General features: G+C 45.5%; 1 protein-coding gene across 1 annotated transcript in view; it reads right to left on the minus strand.

Annotated features, from left to right (window-relative positions):
- LOC132386722 (sialic acid-binding Ig-like lectin 12) overlaps positions 1–20,140 on the minus strand; it is a gene marked incomplete at its 3' end in the record, with an annotated part of 67,237 nt that overhangs the window by 44,173 nt on the left and 2,924 nt on the right. Inside the window, exons 2-5 of the mRNA XM_059959072.1 lie at positions 19,256–19,337; positions 16,458–16,826; positions 1,650–1,991; positions 695–1,036 (exon numbers count right to left, since the gene is read on the minus strand). Of these exons, the coding sequence (XP_059815055.1) occupies positions 695–1,036; positions 1,650–1,991; positions 16,458–16,826; positions 19,256–19,295 (1,093 nt within the window). The remainder of the gene's footprint in view (positions 1–694; positions 1,037–1,649; positions 1,992–16,457; positions 16,827–19,255; positions 19,338–20,140) is intronic.

A 20,140-nucleotide genomic window follows, 5' to 3' on the forward strand; every position in this document is an offset into this window, starting at 1 on the left:
AATTCATCCTTCAATGAAGCTTTTTAAAGAGCCTTTTGACCTTGGGCAAGCATGTCTTGCTCTCTACTGTCTGGCTGCTCCCCCTTCAAGGTGGGGTGGGGCGAATTGCAGGGACTCTGAGGATATGACAGGTGTTATAGAAAAGCAATTCCTGCTGTTTGTTTAATGATGAGACAGCACCATTAGAGAGAAATATGGAGTTGAGAATATTGATGGACAGAGGGAATTTATCAGATAGGGAACTGGAAGGCATTACCAAGTAGCTGAGCAACTCACACAGAATGCTGGAGAAGCTCAGCATGTCAGGTAGCATCTCTGCAGAGGATTAACCTGTCCATATTTCAGATGTGACCCTTCCTTTCCAGTGCTGATGAAGGCTCTCAGGCCAAAACACTGACTGTTTATTCCCGTCGACAGATGCTACTTGACTTGCTGAGTGTTGCTCGGGATTTCCAGCAGAGCCACATGTTTATGCCAGGTTACTAACGTTCTTACACTGCATTATACTAAGCTGTGACCTGTATGAATTGGAAACCCACAGAGTTCAGGACTAAACAAGGAACTGCAGATGCTTAGATCTTTGTTGGAAGAACATTGCAGGCCAATCACCATCTGCGGATAATGTCCTGGTTGACATTTTTATACTGAATACCAAGCATATTTTGTTACTGCTGTAATATTACAATTTACTTACCAGTAACATGCAGCTGTGTTATGGAGCGATAACTATATTGATTCTGGTTTTTAAATTTAATGCTGAAAGTGTAAGGACCTTCATCTTCCTGTGTAATTTTGTTTATAACCAGGGAACAGTTGCCGTCTTCCAGGTCTCCATCCAGCCGCGTCCGATGTTTGAACTTCGGTGACACTTTATTGTGATCCGTGGAGTGGATCTGATTCCCTCCTTTAACCCAGATTCCATCCCGTGTTTCATTTGCCAGACACGATGGGTAAGAGTAGTGACAGGGAATCCAAGCGCACATTCCCCTCTGCACTGTGACACTTGCTTTCATGTTAACTCTCCACATGTTTGATGCTACAGATGAAAAAAGTAGGAACATTTAACACTGCCTGATAACCCCACCCATCTCCATATTCAAACCAGTGGGTGTCCACTCCAGATGCTGATCACATATCCCAGGCTGACATCCCCTGCACTGGAACCGGGGTCTTCGTCCAGATCCAAATCACCTACACACTGGGGCAATTTATCACAGCCAACCAATTAATCTAGAATCCCAAGCTGTCAAAGGGACAGCGTCCATAGAGGTTGTTGCCCACTGGGGTATTGGAGTTTTGAGGTACAACTCCAATCACCATGCACCATGCCGTCTACTGGAAACTAGGAACCCCAAGTAATATTCCCGTGTTTCTGTTTCCCTTCCACTTCGATCGTACTTCCCCTCTGAGGACTTTCAATGGGCAACATTGAGAAGCCTGCTTCACTACCTCGACGAAGCGCTCTGGCCCCTTGTTGGGCAGCTGTAACTGGTGGCCCATCACTGTAAACCAGAAAGGACATGGAAGACATTGCCAAGTCACTGATTGTCCAAAACTGCATTTACTAAGCTGTAAAAAGTACCAGCAGAATTGGTAAAGCTCTCCACTGACAGCTGATCAACAACTAATTAATTATATAAGGCACTCACCAGTAATGCGGAGTTGCGTTATGGAGTGGTGGACAAACTGCTCCCCTTTTCCGAGTTCAGTTTTAAAGTAATAAGTGCCTTCATCCTTCTCTGTGACGTTGTCAATAATTAGGGAACAGTCACCATTCTTCAGATCTCCAGACAGCTGGATCCGATGGTGAAACCCTGGTGACTTACGATTGGGATCACTGGAGTTGAAGATGACTGTTTTGTTCGAGCACTCATCTTTCAGCCAGATTCCATCTCGGGTCTTGCCCGATTTGTATCGGCATGGAATTAAGGCACAGAGCCCCTTCTGTGCCGTCACAACTGTCGGAGTATTGACTTCGCTTTGCCCTGACCCTGAGAGGGAAATAACTGATGTTAGGTATTGGATGGCCTGTCGATCCACCGATCCTTCATCCATGTGCTCAGGTCTCCAACCCCTGATGCCATATTCTGGGTTGCCAGAACTGAGGGCTGGCACAGTGTGGAAGGGGTTGCTGTGGAGGTTCAGCAGATGAAAGCAGACAGCACCAAGGAAGCACTGCATTATGGGAGGGACGGAGCTGAAGGGGCAGTACTGAGCAAATACCACTCTGAAGAATGGGTGGAAAAGTCTCCATGACCTGACCAGACTTTATGTGAAGCTGGTGCAGCAATTGTAGGGGCCCGAGCAGAGATATTAAAACATCCTTAGCCACGGGTGAAAATGCCAGAGGATTGGAGGATAGCTAATGTTTTTCTGTTGTTTAAAAAAGGCTGTAAGGATCAGCCAGGAAATTGTAGGCCAGTGAGCCTGACATGGGTAAGTTAGTGGCAGCTGTTCTAAGGGACTGGATATGTCAGTATTTGTATAGACAGGGACAAATTGAGGATCGTCAAAATGGCTTTGCACGTGGTGAGTCATGTCTAAGTAATATCTCAGTGTATTTTGAGGAAGGTACCAGGAATGTTGATGAAGGTAAGGTGGTGGATGTTGTCTCCATGGACTTCAGCAAGGCTTTTGACAAGGTTCCACATGGGAGACTGGTCAAGAAGGTTCAGTCGCTTGGCATTCAGGATTGGGCGGTGAATTACATTGGACGTAGACTTTGTGGGAGAAGCCAGTGAGTGGGGTGGTAGCTGATTGCCTTTTTGACTGAAGGGCTGCAACTAATAGTGTGGCACAGGGATCAACGCTGTTTCCATCATCATTTGTCATCTATATCAATGATCTGAGTGGTAACTGGATCAGCAAAGTTACGGATGAAACCAATAATGGAGCATAGTTGACAGTGAGAAAGGCTAGCAAAGCTTACAGCATGATCTGTACTCGCCGAAAAATGGCAAATGGAATTTAATGCAGGCAAGAGTGAAGGACACCAAGGGGGGACTTCCATAGTCAGGTCCTGAAGAGTGCAGTAGAACAGAGGGACCTGGGAATACAGGTGTATAATTCCTTGAAAGTGGCATCACAGGCTGATAGGATTGTAAAGAGGGCTTTTGACATTTTGGCCTTTGTATCAATCAATAGAGAGTTGGAATGTTATGTTGTTGTTATGTAACAAATTGGTAATTCATAACTTGGAGCACTGTGTGCAGTTCTGGTCGCCGACCTATAGGAACTGTATCAATAAGGTTGAAAGGGTAGAGTGAAAATTTGCAAATATGAACAACATTAGTTATCCTCTGATTCCCGGTACTTCACCTAGTGGGGTTGAGTCAGCCTCCAGTCTGACTGTATGCTGTTTGGGAGAGTGTGAGAGTGAGTGTGAGAATGAGTGTGAGAGTGAGTGTGAGAATGTGTGAGTGTGTGAGTGTGAGAATGAGAATGAGAGTGTGTGAGAATGTGTGAGAGTGAGTGTGAGAATGAGTGTGAGAATGTGTGAGAGTGAGTGTGAGAATGAGTGTGAGAGTGAGTGTGAGAATGGGTGTGAGAGTCAGTGTGAGAATGAGAATGAGAGTGTGTGAGAATGTGTGAGAGTGAGTGTGAGAGTGAGTGTGAGTGTGTGAGAATGTGTGAGAATGTGTGAGAGTGAGTGTGAGAATGAGTGTGAGAGTGAGTGTGAGAATGGGTGTGAGAGTCAGTGTGAGAATGAGAATGAGAGTGTGTGAGAATGTGTGAGAGTGAGTGTGAGAGTGAGTGTGAGTGTGTGAGAATGTGTGAGAGTGAGTGTGAGAATGTGTGAGAGTGTGTGAGAATGTGTGAGAATGTGTGAGAGTGAGTGTGAGAATGAGTGTGAGAGTGAGTGTGAGTGTGAGAATGAGTGTGAGATTGATTGTGAGTGTGAGAATGTGTGAGAGTGTGTGAGAGTGAGTGTGAGAATGAGAATGAGAGTGTGTGAGAATGTGTGAGAGTGAGTGTGAGAGTGAGTGTGAGTGTGTGAGAGTGAGTGTGAGAATGAGTGTGAGAGTGATTGTGAGAGAGAGGTTTGGTTGGTTTGTCCATTTGTTCAATTTTAAATTTCAAATGAGCCCGCATTTATAACATGTGTTTGGTCGCATTGCACGTTGGAACTTTATTCTGGCCTTCCCCTTGTTTTGGGCAACCATTTTTTCTTGCCTTTGCAAAACTAGTTTGTTAGCGTTAGCAGCAATAGATGTGCTTGCAATGTTTTTCAAAGACCAAAAAACTGATAACTAAAATAACGGCCAAGTTATTGCAGGCTCAACAAGGCGGGACTAAGAGTTGCTTCGCAGTGCAGTTTACCGGCAGAGAGAGCAGAGTTTACCAGCTTTGGCTGGAGGCTTCAGTGGAGAGGCACAGGTGAATAGCTGGTAAAGCTTTTGCAGTGGTTGAATAAAAGTGTCATCAAACGACAACTGATCAATATAGTAAGGAAGATGCAGGATCAGGTGATGCACTGTAGCTGCATGATGTGGGAGCTGGTGGACCCCATTGCGTTTTCTGGTGACCACATCTGCAGCAAGTGTTGTCTGCTCGAGGAACTTGGGCTCAAAGTTGATGACCTGGGATCTAAGATTCAAACACTGCAGCACATCAGGGAGGGGGAGAGTTACCTGGATCCCCTTTTTCAGTCCAGTCCAGTCCGGGCTCCGAGTCCCAGTCCAGTCCGGGCTCTGTTCCAGTCCAGTCCGGGCTCCGAGTCTCAGTCCAGTCCGGGCTCTGAGTTCAAGTCCAGTCCGGCCTCCGAGTTCCAGTCCAGTCCGGGCTCTGAGTTCAAGTCCAGTCCGGCCTCCGAGTTCAAGTCCAGTCCGGTCAGGACTCCGAGTCCCAGTCCAGTCCGGCCTCCGAGTTCAAGTCCAGTCCGGGCTCCGAGTTCCAGTCCAGTCCGGGCTCCGAGTTCCAGTCCAGTCCGGCCTCCGAGTTCCAGTCCAGTCCGGCCTCTGAGTTCCAGTCCAGTCCAGCCTCTGAGTTCCAGTCCAGTCCAGCCTCTGAGTTCAAGTCCAGTCCGGCCTCCGAGTTCAAGTCCAGTCCGGGCTCTGAGTTCCAGTCCAGTCCGGCCTCTGAGTTCCAGTCCAATCCGGCCTCCAAGTTCAAGTCCAGTCCGGCCTCCGAGTTCCAGTCCAATCCGGCCTCCAAGTTCAAGTCCAGTCCGGCCTCCAAGTTCCAGACCAGTCCGGCCTCCGAGTTCCAGTCCAGTCCGGCCTCCGAGTTCCAGTCCAGTCCGGCCTCCGATTTCCAGTCCAGTCCGGGCTCCGAGTTCCAGTCCAGTCCGGCCTCCGAGTTCCAGTTCAATCCGGCCTCCAAGTCCCAGTCCAGTCCAGCCTCCGAGTCCCAGACCAGTCCGGCCTCCGAGTTCCAGTCCAGTCCGGCCTCCGAGTTCCAGTCCAGTCCGGCCTCCGATTTCCAGTCCAGTCCGGGCTCCGAGTTCCAGTCCAGTCCGGCCTCCGAGTTCCAGTTCAATCCGGCCTCCGAGTTCCAGTCCAGTCCGGGCTCCGAGTCCCAGTCCAGTCCGGCCTCCGAGTTCCAGTTCAATCCGGCCTCCGAGTCCCAGTCCAGTCCAGCCTCCGAGTCCCAGTCCAGTCCAGCCTCCGAGTCCCAGTCCAGTCAGGGCTCCGAGTTCCAGTCCAGTCGAGGCTTCATGTCCCGTCCGAGACCAGGCTCTGTTTCCCAGTCCAGTCAAGTCAAGTCCGAGTCTGGGCTCTGAGATCCAAGTCCAAGTCAGGTCCCAGTCCAAGTCCTGGCACCATTCTTACTCCCTATGGGGATGAGAGTGGGGGCTGCAGGAAGGATGCGCAACCTAACTGTGGCACCGTGTTTCAGAGACCCATTCAAGAGGGGGGAGAGAAGAGGAATATAGTTGTAATTGGGGATAGTAGAGTCAGGGGAATAGACACTCTGTTGCAGAGATAGTGTGTCCGTTGTGTAGGCTGTGTTGCCTCCCTGGTGCCTGGGTTCAGAGCATCTAATCTGACCTGGAGAGGAAAGTTCCAGTTGTCGTGTTCCACGTGGATATCAATGACATAGGGAGAGTGAGGAAATAGGTTCTGCTGAGGGAATTTGAAACACTAGGGACTAAGTGAACAAGCAGAATCAAAGAGGTGGGAATCTCTGGATTACTACCTGAATCATGCAAATTGACGCAGGGTCAAGAAGTTTAGAGAGTTAAATGTGTGGCTGAAGGATTGGTGTGGGAGAAGTGGGTTTGAATTCATGGAGAAATGGCACCAATATTGGGGAAGGAGGGAACTGTTCCAATGGGACAGGCTCCACTTGAACCATGATGGGACCTGGATCCTGGCAAGTTGCATAACTAGGACTGTGGGTAGGGCTTTAAACTAAATAAGAGAGGGGTGGTTTCAACAGATTGGAGAAGTATGGATAAAGTAAAACAGGAAAGTGTAGATAAAGTGTAGAAAAGTGCAGACAAAGGTTACAAGGTTTTAAAAGCACAAAGAGTGTAAGGGCACTTCATCTGAATGCCCGTCGTTTTCACAACAAGGTCAGTGAACTTGTGGCATGAAGTACAAAGAGGTGGAGAGGACTGGGAGTTAAATATCCAAGGATGTCAGGTAATACGGAAGGATAGGTAGGAAGGTAAGGGAGGTGGGGAAGCACTCTTTTAATTAAGGATGAGATCAGGGCGACAGAGGTATCATGAGGTCTAAGGAGCAAAATATTGAATCCATCTGGGTTGAGTTTAGGAATAGTATGGGAGAAAAAAAATCACTGATGTGAGTTGTCAGTAGGCCACCAAATGATAACATTACAGTGGGACGGGCAATAAACCGAGAAATATCTGAGGCATTTAAGAATGGAACAGCAGTTATTGTGGAGGACTTTAACTTGCACACAGATTGGGTGAATCAAGTTGGTCGAGGCAGTCTTGAGGAGGACTTCATAGAATGGGTCCGTGATGGCTTTCTGGTACAGCGTGTTACTGAACCTGCAAGGGAACGTGTTATCTTAGATCCAGTCCTGTGCAATGAGACAAGTAAAATTAGCAACTTATAGTTAGGGATCCTCTTGGAAAGAGTGATCACAGTTTCTCATACATATGGAGGGTGCAATAGGTTGATCTAAAAGCAGTGTATTATGCCTAAACAAGGGAGGTTGAGGGAGGAATTGGACAGGGTAGATTAGGAACACAGTCTGTATGGTGGAATGGTTCAGGAACAGTGGAAGGCTTTCAAACAGATTTTTCTTGGTGCTCAACAGAAGTACATTCCAGTTATAAGCAAGGACAGTATGGTGGGGAGAGCCAGCCTTGGGTAAGTAACAAAATAAAGGAAGGCATCAAACTAAAAGCTGGTGTGTACAAAGTTGCCAACAGTAGTGAGAAACTGGAAGACTGCGAAAACTTTAAAAAGCAACAAAGTACCACCAACTGAGCAATAAAGAAAGAGAAGGTAATGAAAATAAACTAGCATAAAACATAAAAGCGATTAGTAAAAGTTTTTATAATTATATAAAGTGGAAAAAGGGTGGGTAAAGTGAATGTAGGGCCTTGGGGGATGAGAAGGGGGAATTGATATTGGGTAATGAGGAAATGGCTGAGGCTTTGAATGACTTTTGTGTCAGTCTTCACGGTGGAGGACACATCAAAGAGAGATGTTATGGAAGTGATGGGAGCTGAGGACCTTGATACAGTAGCTATCACTAAAGAGGTTGTGTTGAGAAAACTTGTGGGCCTAAAGCTGGACAAGGTCGACGTTTTGGGCCGAGACCCTTCGTCAGGATTAACTGAAAGGAAAGATAGTAAGAGATTTGAATGTAGGAGGAGGAGGGGAAAATCCTATCATATCCTATCAATTCACAATAGTTGCTGCCTGGCCTGCTGCGTTCCACCATCAATTTGTGTGTGTTGCTTGAATTTCCAGCATCTGCAGATTTCCTCGTGTTTGCCTTTTGTGTCATTTACTTGGATTTCAAAAAGGCTTTTGACGAAGGGCCACATAAATGACCGATCTATAAGCTAAAGGTGCAGAGAGTCGGGGTGATGTATTAGCATGGACAGAGGATTGGTTAACCAATAAAAAGCAGAGAGTTGGGTGTTACCCTGTTTGGCAATCAGTGGTGAGTGGTGTGCTACAGTGGTCAGTGCTGGCCCACAACTGTTCACGATCTGCAAGAGGGACCGAGTGTAATGTATCTAAGTTTGCTGATGACACGAAATTGAATGGGAAAGCAAATTGTGCAGAGGACATGGAGAGTCTACAGACACCTATAGATAGGTTAAGTGAGGGAGCAAATGTCTGGAAGATGGAGTACAAGGCATTCTACAAGTATGTGAAGAGCAAGAGAATAAGACATGAGATAATAGGATCAATCAAGTGTGACAGCGGGAAAGTGTGTATGGAACCGGAGGAAATGGCAGAGGTACTTGATGAATACTTTGCTTCAGTATTCACTACGGAAAAGGATCTTGGTGATTGTAGGTTAGCAGATTAAAGTGCTTGAAAGAAAGAGGACGTGCTGGAGCTTTTGGAAAACATCAAGTTGGATAAGTCACTGGGACTGGACAAGATGTACCCCAGGCTACTGTGGGAAGTGAGGGAGGAGATTGCTGAGCCTCTGGCAATGATTAGTCAATGGGATTCTGCAGGATTGGAGGGTTGCAGATATCATTCCCTTATTCAAGAAAGGGAGTAGAGATAGTCCAGGAAATTATAGACCAGTGAATCTTACTTCAGTGGTTGGTAAGTTGATGGAGAAGATCCTGAGAGGCAGAATTCATGAACATTTGGAGAGGCATAATATGATTATGAATAGTCAGCATGGCTTTGTCAAAGGCAGGCTGTGCCTTACGAGCCTGATTGAATTTTCTGAGGACGTGACTAAACACATTGATGAAGGAAGAGCCGTAGATGTGGTGTATATGGATTTCAGCAAGGCATTTGATAAGGTACCCCATGCAAGGCTAATTGAGAAAGTAAGGAGGCATAGCATGGGATCCAAGGGAACATTGCTTTGTGGATCCAGAACTGGCTTGCCCGCTGAAGGCAAAGAGTGGTTGTCGACGGGTCATAGTCTGCATGGAGGTCGGTCACCAGTGGAGTACCTCAGGGATCTGTTCTGGGACCCTTACTCTTCGTGATTTTAATAAATGGTTGGATGAGGAAGTGAAGGGATGGGTTAGTCAATTTGCTAATGTCAGAAAGGTTGGGGGTGTTGTAGATAGTGTGGAGGGCTGACAGAGGTGACAGTGGGACTCTGATAGGATGCAAAACTGGGTTGAAAAGTAACAGATGGAGTTCAACCCAGATAAGTGTGAGGTGGTTCATTTTGGTAGGTCAAATATGATCGCAGAATATAGCATTAATGGTAAGACTTCAGCAATGGAGAATCAGAAGCATCTTGGGGTCCGAGTCCATAGGACACTCAAAGCAGTTGCATAGGTTGACTCTGTGGTTAAGCAGGCATACAGTGTATTGGCCTTCATTAAATGTGGAATTGAGTTTAGGAGCCGAGAGGTAATGTTGCAGCTACTGGGAACCCTGGTCAGACCCCACTTGGAGAACTGTGCTCAGTTCTGGTCACCTCACTACAGGAAGGATGTGGAAGCCATAGGAAGGGTGGAGAGGAGATTTACAAGGATCCTGCCTGGATTGGGGAGCATGCCTTATGAGAATAGGTTGAGTGAACTCGGCCTTTTCTCCTTGGAGCGATGGAAGATGAGAGGTAACCGGATAGAGGAGTATAAAATGATGAGAGGCATTGATCGTGTGGATAGTCAGAGGCTTTTTCCCAGGGCTGAAATGGCTAGCATGAGAGGACACAGTTTTAAGGTGCTTGGAAGTAGGTACAGAGGAGAAGTCAGGAGTAAGTGTTTGTATACAGAAGGTGGTGAGTGCATGGAAATGGCTGCTGGCAACGGTGGTGGAGGCAGAAACAATAGGGTCTTTTAAGAGACTCCTGGATAGGTACATGGACCTTAAAAAACTGAGGGCTATGGGTAAACCTAGGTAATTTCTAAAGTACGTACATGTCCGGCACAGCATTTGTGCTGGAGGTTTTCGATGTTTCTATGTGTCGATGTTGGTAAATGAGATGAGGGACTTGGGAGTGCTTGTGGGGCAGGGAGATTATGCTGCCACTGTACAGGGTACTGGTGAGGCTGTGTCTGGAGTACTGCGTGCAGTTCTGGTCTCCTTAGTTGAGGAAGGATATACAAGCTTTGGAGGCAGTGCAGAGGTAGTTCACCAGATTGATTGCACAGATGAGGGGGTTAGACTATGAGGAGAGACTGAGTCACCTGGGTCTGTACTTGCCAGAATTCAGATGAAAGACGAGATCTTATAGAAGCATTTAAAATTATAAAGGGATAGATAAGACAGAGGCAGGAAAGTTTTTTTCACTGGTAGATGAGACTAGAACTAGGGGACATAGCCTCAAGATTCGGGAGAGTAAATTTAGGACAGAGATGATGAGGATTTGCTTTTCCCAAAGAGTGGAGACTCTGTGTAATTTTCTGCACAATGAAGCAGTGGAGGCTACCTCAGTAGATGCATTTAAGACAGCGTTGAATTGATTTTTGCATATATTTAAAGGTTATGGGTAGAAGGCAGGTAGGTGGAGATGAGTCCATGGTCAGATCAGCCATGATCTTATTGAATGGTAGATCAGGCTTGACGTGCCAGATGGGCTCAAGTTGTCCTACTCTCCTGCTCTTATGTGAGCCCATGGTATGACAGGAAAGTTACTGACACGGTTACAGAACTGGCTGATTGGTAGGAGGCAGCGAGTGGGAATGAAAGGTTGGCTGCCAGTGACGAGTGGTGTTGGGCAGGGACGGCTTCTTTTTCTGCTGTACAGCAATGGGTAGGTTCTGGGGACGGGTGGCTTTGTTGCTGCATTTCCAGATGTTACAAGGATCGGTGGAGGAGCAATGTTGAGGAAACAGATGGGTTGCAGAAGGACTTAGACAGATTAGGAGAATGGGCAAGAAAGTGACAAAAGAAATACAGTGTTGGAAGATGCATGGTCATGCACTTCGGAATTAAAATTAAATGTGCAGGCTATTTTTTAGACAGGCAGAAAATCCAAAAATCTGAGATGCAAAGGGATTTGGGAGAGCTTGTGCAGAACACCTAACTTGCAGGTTAAGTCAATGGTGAGGAAGGCAAATGCCAAGTTGGCATTCATTTGAAGAGGTCTTGAATTCAAGAGCAAGTATGTGATGCTGAGGCTTTATCAGGCACTGGTGAAGCTTCAGTTTGAGTATTGTGAACAGTTCTTGTTTCCTCATCTCAGAAAAGATGTGTTGGCATTGGAGAGGGTTCAGAGGCGGTTCATAAGGATGATTCCAGGAATGAAAGTGTTATCATATGAAGAACGTTTCATGGCTTTGAGTCCGTGCTTGCTGGAATTTAGAAGAATGAGGGGGGATCTGATTGAAACCTTTTGAATGTTGAAAGACCTAGACAGAGTAGATGCGGAAAGGATGTTTCCCATGATGGGGGAGTCTAGGACAAGAGGGCACAGCCTCAGGATAGAGGGGCATCCATTTAAAACAGACTTGAGCCAAAGGGTTGTGAATATGTGGAATTTGTTCCCACAGGCAGCTGTGGAAGCCAAGTTGTTGGGTGTATTTAAGGCAGAGATTGATAGGTTCTTATTGGAAACAGCATCAAAAGTTACAGGGAGCAGGCTGCAGAATGCGGTTGAGGAGGGGAACAAAGGATTGGCCATGATTAAATGGAGGAGCAGACTCAATGGGCCAGATAATTCTGCTCCTGTGTCTTATGTTGCCAGGACCTGAGGACCTGAGTTGTAGTGAAAGGCTGAATAGGGTAGGACTTGATTCCGTGGAATGTAAGAGGATGAGGGGAAATTTGCGGAAGTATAAATTATGAGGGTTATAGAGAGGTTAAATGGAGGGCTTTCTTCACTGACTGTGGGTGAGACTAGAAGTAGATATCGTATGTTAAAGGTGAAAGGTGAAACACCTAAGAGGAAGAGGGCATATTTCTTCAGTCCGAGGAATGAGCTACCAGCAGAAGTAGTGGATGTGAACATTTAAGAGAAGTATGGATGTCCATGAATGGGACTGGTATGGAGGGTGATGGGCCAAGTGCAGGCCAATGGGAATAGGCAGAATCATAGTTTAGCATGGACTTGGTGGGGCAAGGGCTTGTTTTTGTGCTGTGCTGGTGTCTATTTTGTTTCCCAAGGTTTACACTATTCACCACACTTTGCCTGTATCTTTATGCTTTGTGGCCTCCTGTTCAGAGGTTAATTTCCTTCTTTGGAGTCTTTTGAAAGATTTGCACCCATATCTTTGTTTCCATTACCTATCCCTGTGTACTCTTGCCATTCTATCTTGTCAAACAGTAAAAATCCCATTTACATTGTTATCCAGTCAATGCTCTGTCGGTAATATCTTCAACAATAGCTTCCACTACTTTCCCTAATGCGTAGCCTCCCACTGTCTTTCTTCTTGTTTGAAAAAAAAACCTTTGCAACCTGTCCCAAAGTCAATGAACTGTGGAAAATTAAAACCAAAATGACAGCTTTCTGCTGTTAAACCCCAAGGATGAGATGCATCAGAACTGACAGACTTGTCAACCTTGAATTTTAAAAACAAACACGAGGAAATCTGCAGATGCTGGAAATTCAAGGTTCACACACAAAATGCTGGTGGAACGCAGCAGTCCAGGCAGTATCTATAGGGAGAAGCACTGTTGACGTTTCGGGCCAAGACCCTTTGACAGTGCTTCTCCCTATAGATGCTGCCTGGCCTGCTGTGTTCCACCAGCATTTTGTGTGTGAACCTTGAATCTTCACAGAATTGTACGGTCCTATTGCCCTGGAGCTAGGGAGATTCCTGAGTTTCCCTCTCACATTTAGCCTGAGCACCTTCAACAGACAAAGCTGAGGCTACAAACACACTAGACCGGATATGTTTGAAAACACCGGTTTCGCGTAAAAACGATAGGCGTCCACACTATGCATTTTTGAAAATACCTCTATCCACACTGAAACGGAGATTTCGGTGAATCTCCTCCTCCTGCGCATGCGCAGGACACATCAACTGAAAACAAGCGACATGTTTGGTGTCAAATCTCACCATAAAAGTGCGCGTTTGTGTAGTTACAGACTAGAAAAACTTAAAACGACGGACAGCTGTTGGCACTCGCGCAGGTGTCACAAAACAAATGTACTTACATGGAAAAGGCTGAACAGATTGTGGCAGGAAATGACAGAGTTACACAAGGCTAAAGGCCCTGCAGTTGAACGTACATAGTGTTGGTTTATTATTGTCACATGTGAAAAGCTTGTATATTCAGAGAAAATCATTACACAGTGCTCAGAGGGTGAACAAGACAAAAATATAACAATGCAGAATAAAGAGCAACCGTTACAGAGAAAGTGCAGTGCTAGTAAATAACCGTAACTGCAGGATCAAAACAAAGCGAACTGAGGTCAACAGTCCATCTTATCATTCCGGAGTCTGACAACAGCTGCAGACCGGTCGGTGTACGTGCTTTCAGGTTTAGGCAGTGTTTGAACTGTGACTGTGACATTGAGAAACTGCAGGAAGCTTGGAAACACCGGAGGCAGATATTCTCATTCATTATGATCTTCGTTGGCAAAGGAGAAGCAATTTAACAATCAGAATCAGGCTTATGTCACCGGCATGAGTCATGAAATTTGTTAACTTAGTAGCAGCATTACTATGAAATACATAACATAATAAGTGTGTGTGTGCGCGCATGTGTGTGTGTGTGTGTGTGTGTGTGTGTGTGTGTGTGTGTGTGTGTGTGTGTGTGTGTGTGCGTGCGTGCGTGTGTGCGTGCGTGCGTGTGTGTGTGCGTGTGTGCGTGTGTGTGTGTGTGCGTGTATGTGCGTGTGTGTGTGTGTGCATGTGTGTGTGCGTGTGTGCGTGTGTGTGTGTGTGTGTATATATACAAACACATACACACATATTTACCTATTTATTTATTTATTTATTTATGTATGTATATTCTTGGGCTCAATGTCCCTTTAGGAATTGGATGGCAGAGGGGAAGAAGCTGTTCCTGTATCACTGTGTGTGTGCCTTCAGGCTTCTGTACCTCCTTCCTGACAGTAACAATAAGAGGGCATGCCTCGGGTGATGGGTCCTTCATAATGGATGCCACCTTTCTGAGGCACCACTCCTTGAAGACATCTTGGATTACGGAGGCTAGTACCCAAGATGGAGCTGACTAATATTACAACTTCCTGTAGGTCCTCTCGGTCCTGTACAGTAGAACCCCACCCCCAACCAGACAGTGATGAGGCCTGTCAGAATGCTTCCCATGGTATATCCAGAGAAATTGAGTGGTTTAGGTGACAAACCAAATCTCTTCAACTCCTAATGAAATATAGCCACTGTCTTGCTTTCTTCATAGCTGCATCCATACATTGGGACCAGGTTAGATCCTCCGAGATCATGCAACCCAGGAACCTGAAGTTGCTCTCTCTCTCTCTCCACTCTGATCCTTCCTGAGGATTGGTTCATGTTCCCTCCTCTTACCCTTCATAATCAGCTCTTTCATCTCACTGACATTGAGTGTGCAAGGTTGTTGCTATGACACCACTCAACTAGCTAACATACTTCACTCCTGTCTCCATCTGAGATTCCAGGAACAATGGTAGCATCATCAGCAAATTTATCAATGGCATTTGAACCACACTGTCATGAGTGTAGAGAGGGAAGAGCAGTGGGATAAACACACACCACTTGGGGTGGGCCAGTGAGGAGGAGGTATTATTAGAAATCCGCACAAATTGTGGCCGAGAATCCAATTGCAGAGAAAGGGAGAGAAGCCCAGGTTCTGTAGCTTATCGATCAGAACTGTGTGAATTGCGGCGTTAAACACTAAGCTATTGCCAACATAAAAGCATTGCGACAGAGGTGTATGCATTGTCCAGGAGAGCGAAGACCATGTGAAGAGACTCTGAGATCATTCCTGCCATAGACCTGCTGTGGTGATGGGTAAATTGCAGAGAGTCTCTGTCCTGGCTGAGGCAGAGCTGATTCCACCATAACCAAACTCTCAAAGCATTTCATCACCTACTGGACAATAGTCATTAAGGCAGCTCGCACTGCTCTTCGTGGGCCTTTAATGAAGAGGCTGGGAAGATCCAATTATGTAATATAATATATAATATAATGTAATATAAACCAACAAACTTAATGTTGTTTTGTGTAAAACAAGCCAACCAATAAAACAATATAGAAAATCTATCAATAAGTTTGAACTAATGCAGAGAAAATCGACAGGACTTGTGGACCTCCTGAACTTTATTCCGTGGAATGCAGGAGAATGAGGGGAGATCATATGGACGTACACAATGTAATGAGGGATGTAGATCGGGTGCTTTCTGGTTGGGTGAGACTGCAACTAGAGGCCATAGCTTCAGGGTGAAATGTGAAATATTTAAGAGGAATCTGAAGAAGAACATTGTCACTCAGAGGGTGGAGTGAGTGTGGAACGAGATGTTGATGGAAGTGGTGTATGGGGTCTGAATTGCAACATATAAGGGAGGATTGGATAAGTTAATTGTTGAGAGAACAGACAGCTGTATTACAGAGCAGATTGGTGTGACTAGGCACATGGTGAAGGAAATGGACAGTTTCTGTGGTTAGTGCCCAGTGACTGTATTAGCATGAACAGGTCATTTTGTCTAGATGGTAATGTGTGATGTGCTGGGACTTATCTTTTATTTCAGCCTTTAAAATGATGATTGCAAGATGGGTTGCTATGTTTGGTGATAGACAGGAAATTGAGCTGTGAAGTGCACAGAATATTGCAGGCTTTTGAGAAGAAATGTTAAAAATTTCTTTCCTGCCACATGTGCTGCTTGACCCTCTGCAGTTCTTCACTATTTTGCTTGCTGCTCCCATACCGGCATTAATGGAGCCCACACTGGGAAGCTGCCTGTTCCCATATGGGTATTAATGGAGCCCACACTGGGAAGCTGCCTGTTCCCATACCGGCATTAATGGAGCCCACACTGGGAAGCTGCCTGTTCCCAAACCGGTATTAATGGAGCCCACACTGGGAAGCTGCCTGTTCACATACCGTCATTAATGGAGCCCACACTGGGAAGCTGCCTGTTCCCATACCGGTATTAATGGAGCCCACACTGGGAAGCTGCCTGTTCTTATACTGGTATTAATGGAAACCACACTGGGAAGCTCGCTCGGATGTCCTGAGGAAATTAAGGGTGCTGTAAAAATATTGTCCATTCATAACTTAGTTTATAATAGAGAAAAGTGGAGGAGATAACATGATAGCATAGACAGTGAGTTTGGAGATTGTGTTAACACTGATGGAGACACAGCAACGTCACAGATAATCCCATTCTGCATTATTGATTTGAGAATTGTGTTACTGGGAAAACAGCAGAGTTTGGCTATTTCTCGCTGACTGCTGAGTGTCTATCATTATATAATTAGAGAAAACACTTACCTACAACACGTATTTGTGTTATGGTGGAGTAGCTATAGCAATCCGAACCTTTAAATTCAATTCTGAAGTGATAAAGACCTTCATCTTCCTGTGTAACATTGTTTATATTCAGGGAACAGTCATTGTCGTTCAGGTTTCCAGAGAGCTGGGTCCGATGGTGATATCTTGGCGTTACACGATTGCTATCCGTGGAGTGAAAGGCTATCTGTGACTGTGAAGACAGGTCATTTGAGTTAAACCAGATTCCCACCCGTTGGTCATTTGCCAGACGTGACGGATAGCTGTAGCGACACTGAATGTGTGCACACAGGCCCTTCCGCACTGTAACTTCTTGTTGAATGTTGGCTGTCCATTCCTCTGACACGACAGCTGAGGAGAGAGTATGAATATTAAGCAACAAGACAGTATTGAAGGAGATCCTCAGTGTTGACAGTTACATTGCTGTTGGCGTGCACCGCAGAGTTCTTGGTGAGCTCTATGCAGTAATGATGGAGAGCTGGCCAGTCATGGTGGTTATACTGAAGGAGTGTTACGCAGACACAAGGACAATGCCAGCAACACTCTACTATCAGCACTGCAAATCTGGAGACCCGACATAAGGCTGCACGGTAGTGTATTGGACAACAAGATGCTTTGCAGTACAAGCCAGCCGGGTTCAATTCATGCTGCTGCCTGTAAGAAGTTTATACATTCGCCCCGTGACCATGTCCTCCCACTGTCCAAAGACATACTGGTTCATAGATCATTGTAAATTGTCCCTTGATTAGACAAGATTAAATTGTGGGATTGCTGGGTGGCATGGCTCAAAGGGCCAGGAGGGACTATTCTGCACTGCATCTTAACAGCTGTCCACTGGACAACTGTAGGTCCAAGTACCATTGGATTTCTGTACAATCAGTATGTCCGCAATGTGGGAGTACTGAAGGAGCATTAAAGGAGCACTAACCAGAATGTCCACAATGCGGGAGTACTAAAGGAGCTTTAAAGGAGTACTTATCAGAATGTCTGCAATGTTGGAGTACTAAAGGATCATCAAAGGAGCACTAATCAGAATGTCCGCAATGTGGGAGTACTAAAGGAGCATTAAAGGAGCACTAATCAGAATGTCCGCAATGTGGGAGTACTAAAGGATCATCAAAGGAGCACTAATCAGAATGTCCGCAATGTGGGAGTACTAAAGGAGCATTAAAGGAGCACTAATCAGAATGTCCGCAATGTGGGAGTACTAAAGGAGCATTAAAGGAGCACTAATCAGAATGTCCGCAATGTGGGAGTACTAAAGGATCATCAAAGGAGCACTAATCAGAATGTCCGCAATGTGGGAGTACTAAAGGAGCATTAAAGGAGCACTAATCAGAATGTCCGCAATGTGGGAGTACTAAAGGAGCATTAAAGGAGCACTAATCAGAATGTCCGCAATGTGGGAGTACTAAAGGATCATCAAAGGAGCACTAATCAGAATGTCCGCAATGTGGGAGTACTAAAGGAGCTTTAAAGGAGTACTAATCAGAATGTCTGCAATGTTGGAGTACTAAAGGATCATCAAAGGAGCACTAATCAGAATGTCCGCAATGTGGGAGTACTAAAGGAGCATTAAAGGAGCACTAATCAGAATGTCCGCAATGTGGGAGTACTAAAGGAGCTTTAAAGGAGTACTAATCAGAATGTCTGCAATGTTGGAGTACTAAAGGATCATCAAAGGAGCACTAATCAGAATGTCCGCAATGTGGGAGTACTAAAGGAGCATTAAAGGAGCACTAATCAGAATGTCCGCAATGTGGGAGTACTAAAGGAGCTTTAAGGGAACACTAATCAGAATGTCCACAATGTGGGATTACTAAAGGAGCATTAAAGTAGCACTGATCAGTATGTCCGCAATGTGGGAGTATTAAAGGATCATCAAAGGAGCACTAATCAGAATGTCCGCAATGTGGGAGTACTAAAGGAGCTTTAAGGGAACACTAATCAGAATGTCCGCAATGTGGGAGTACTAAAGGAGCTTTAAGGGAACACTAATCAGAATGTCTGCAATGTGGGAGTACTAAAGGAGCTTTAAGGGAGTACTAATCAGAATGTCCGCAATGTGGGAGTACTAAAGGAGCATTAAAGTAGCACTGATCAGTATGTCCGCAATGTGGGAGTATTAAAGGATCATCAAAGGAGCACTAATCAGAATGTCCGCAATGTGGGAGTACTAAAGGAGCATTAAAGTAGCACTGATCAGTATGTCCGCAATGTGGGAGTATTAAAGGATCATCAAAGGAGCACTAATCAGAATGTCCGCAATGTGGGAGTACTAAAGGAGCATTAAAGTAGCACTGATCAGTATGTCCGCAATGTGGGAGTATTAAAGGATCATCAAAGGAGCACTAATCAGAATGTCCGCAATGTGGGAGTACTAAAGGAGCTTTAAGGGAACACTAATCAGAATGTCCGCAATGTGGGAGTACTAAAGGAGCTTTAAGGGAACACTAATCAGAATGTCTGCAATGTGGGAGTACTAAAGGAGCTTTAAGGGAGTACTAATCAGAATGTCCGCAATGTGGGAGTACTAAAGGAGCATTAAAGGAGCACTAATCAGAATGTCTGCAATGTGGGAGTACTAAAGGATCATCAAAGGAGCACTAATCAGAATGTCTGCAATGTGGGAGTACTAAAGGAGCATTAAAGGAGCACTAATCAGAATGTCTGCAATGTGGGAGTACTAAAGGAGCTTTAAAGGAGCACTAATCTGGATCAAAATTAGCTTCCACCCCAACTTATTGACAGTTGTTCAGCTGAGCTGCTGTTGCTGGTACCTTGCAGAACTGAGAGGAGGAAATACCACTTTCCGATCATCGTGCAATCCCAGATATTCCGTCCGTTTCCTGCTCTCAGAGTCTGAAATAGAACAGAGTTAATGAGCCCCCTTCTCCTGCCTGGCGGCTTTGGCAGAGGTTAAAACTACTTGAGGACAAAATCTTTGTGGTTCACTTTAATCAACTGTGTGAAGGGTGATTCTCTGCTGTGAGGTTGAGAAGGAGAGAAGCATTCTGCCAACTCTTGAGAAATCCAGCTATATTCACTCCGTTCTTTGTCACTCACTACTATCTGTTTGAAAGGCAGCAGACAATCTGCACAATTTATGTTGACACTTTCAGCAAAACCATGGAGGATCATGCTCATTGGGGAAGGGGGTCTTTGCTTTGCTGCTGCTTATGCGTGAGAAGCCAGGGCTGGGGGGAACTTTGGGGTTCTAACATTGAACTGTCATTCATTCTTTGGGGCTCTTCTCTGTTTCTGTGGATGTTTATGAAGAAAAAGGATTTCAGGATGTATATTGTATATATTTCTCTGACATTAAATGTACTTATTGGAAGTTGGTAAGACACTGTCCTGCCTTGCACAAAGCCTCTCTCCTCATTACTCTCTCTCTCCCTGTTCTCCCTCTTTAGGTTGTGGGTTTCCAAATGCTCAAACTGTATATCCTATCCTTTAGAATTTTCTCCAGTAATTTCCCCACGCTGACACGAGACTCATTGGTTGCCTTAATCCCTGACTAGCTGCCGGTGACTAGTGGTGTTCTAGAGGGGTCTGTGTGGGACCGATGCTTTTTACATTATATGTCTATGATTTGGATGGTGAAATTGATGGTTTTGTTGCAAAGTTTTCAGACAATATGAAGATAGGCAGAGGGGCTGGTA

This window comes from Hypanus sabinus, unplaced genomic scaffold, assembly GCF_030144855.1.
Source record: "Hypanus sabinus isolate sHypSab1 unplaced genomic scaffold, sHypSab1.hap1 scaffold_1272, whole genome shotgun sequence".
NCBI classification, from domain to species: Eukaryota; Metazoa; Chordata; class Chondrichthyes; order Myliobatiformes; family Dasyatidae; genus Hypanus; species Hypanus sabinus.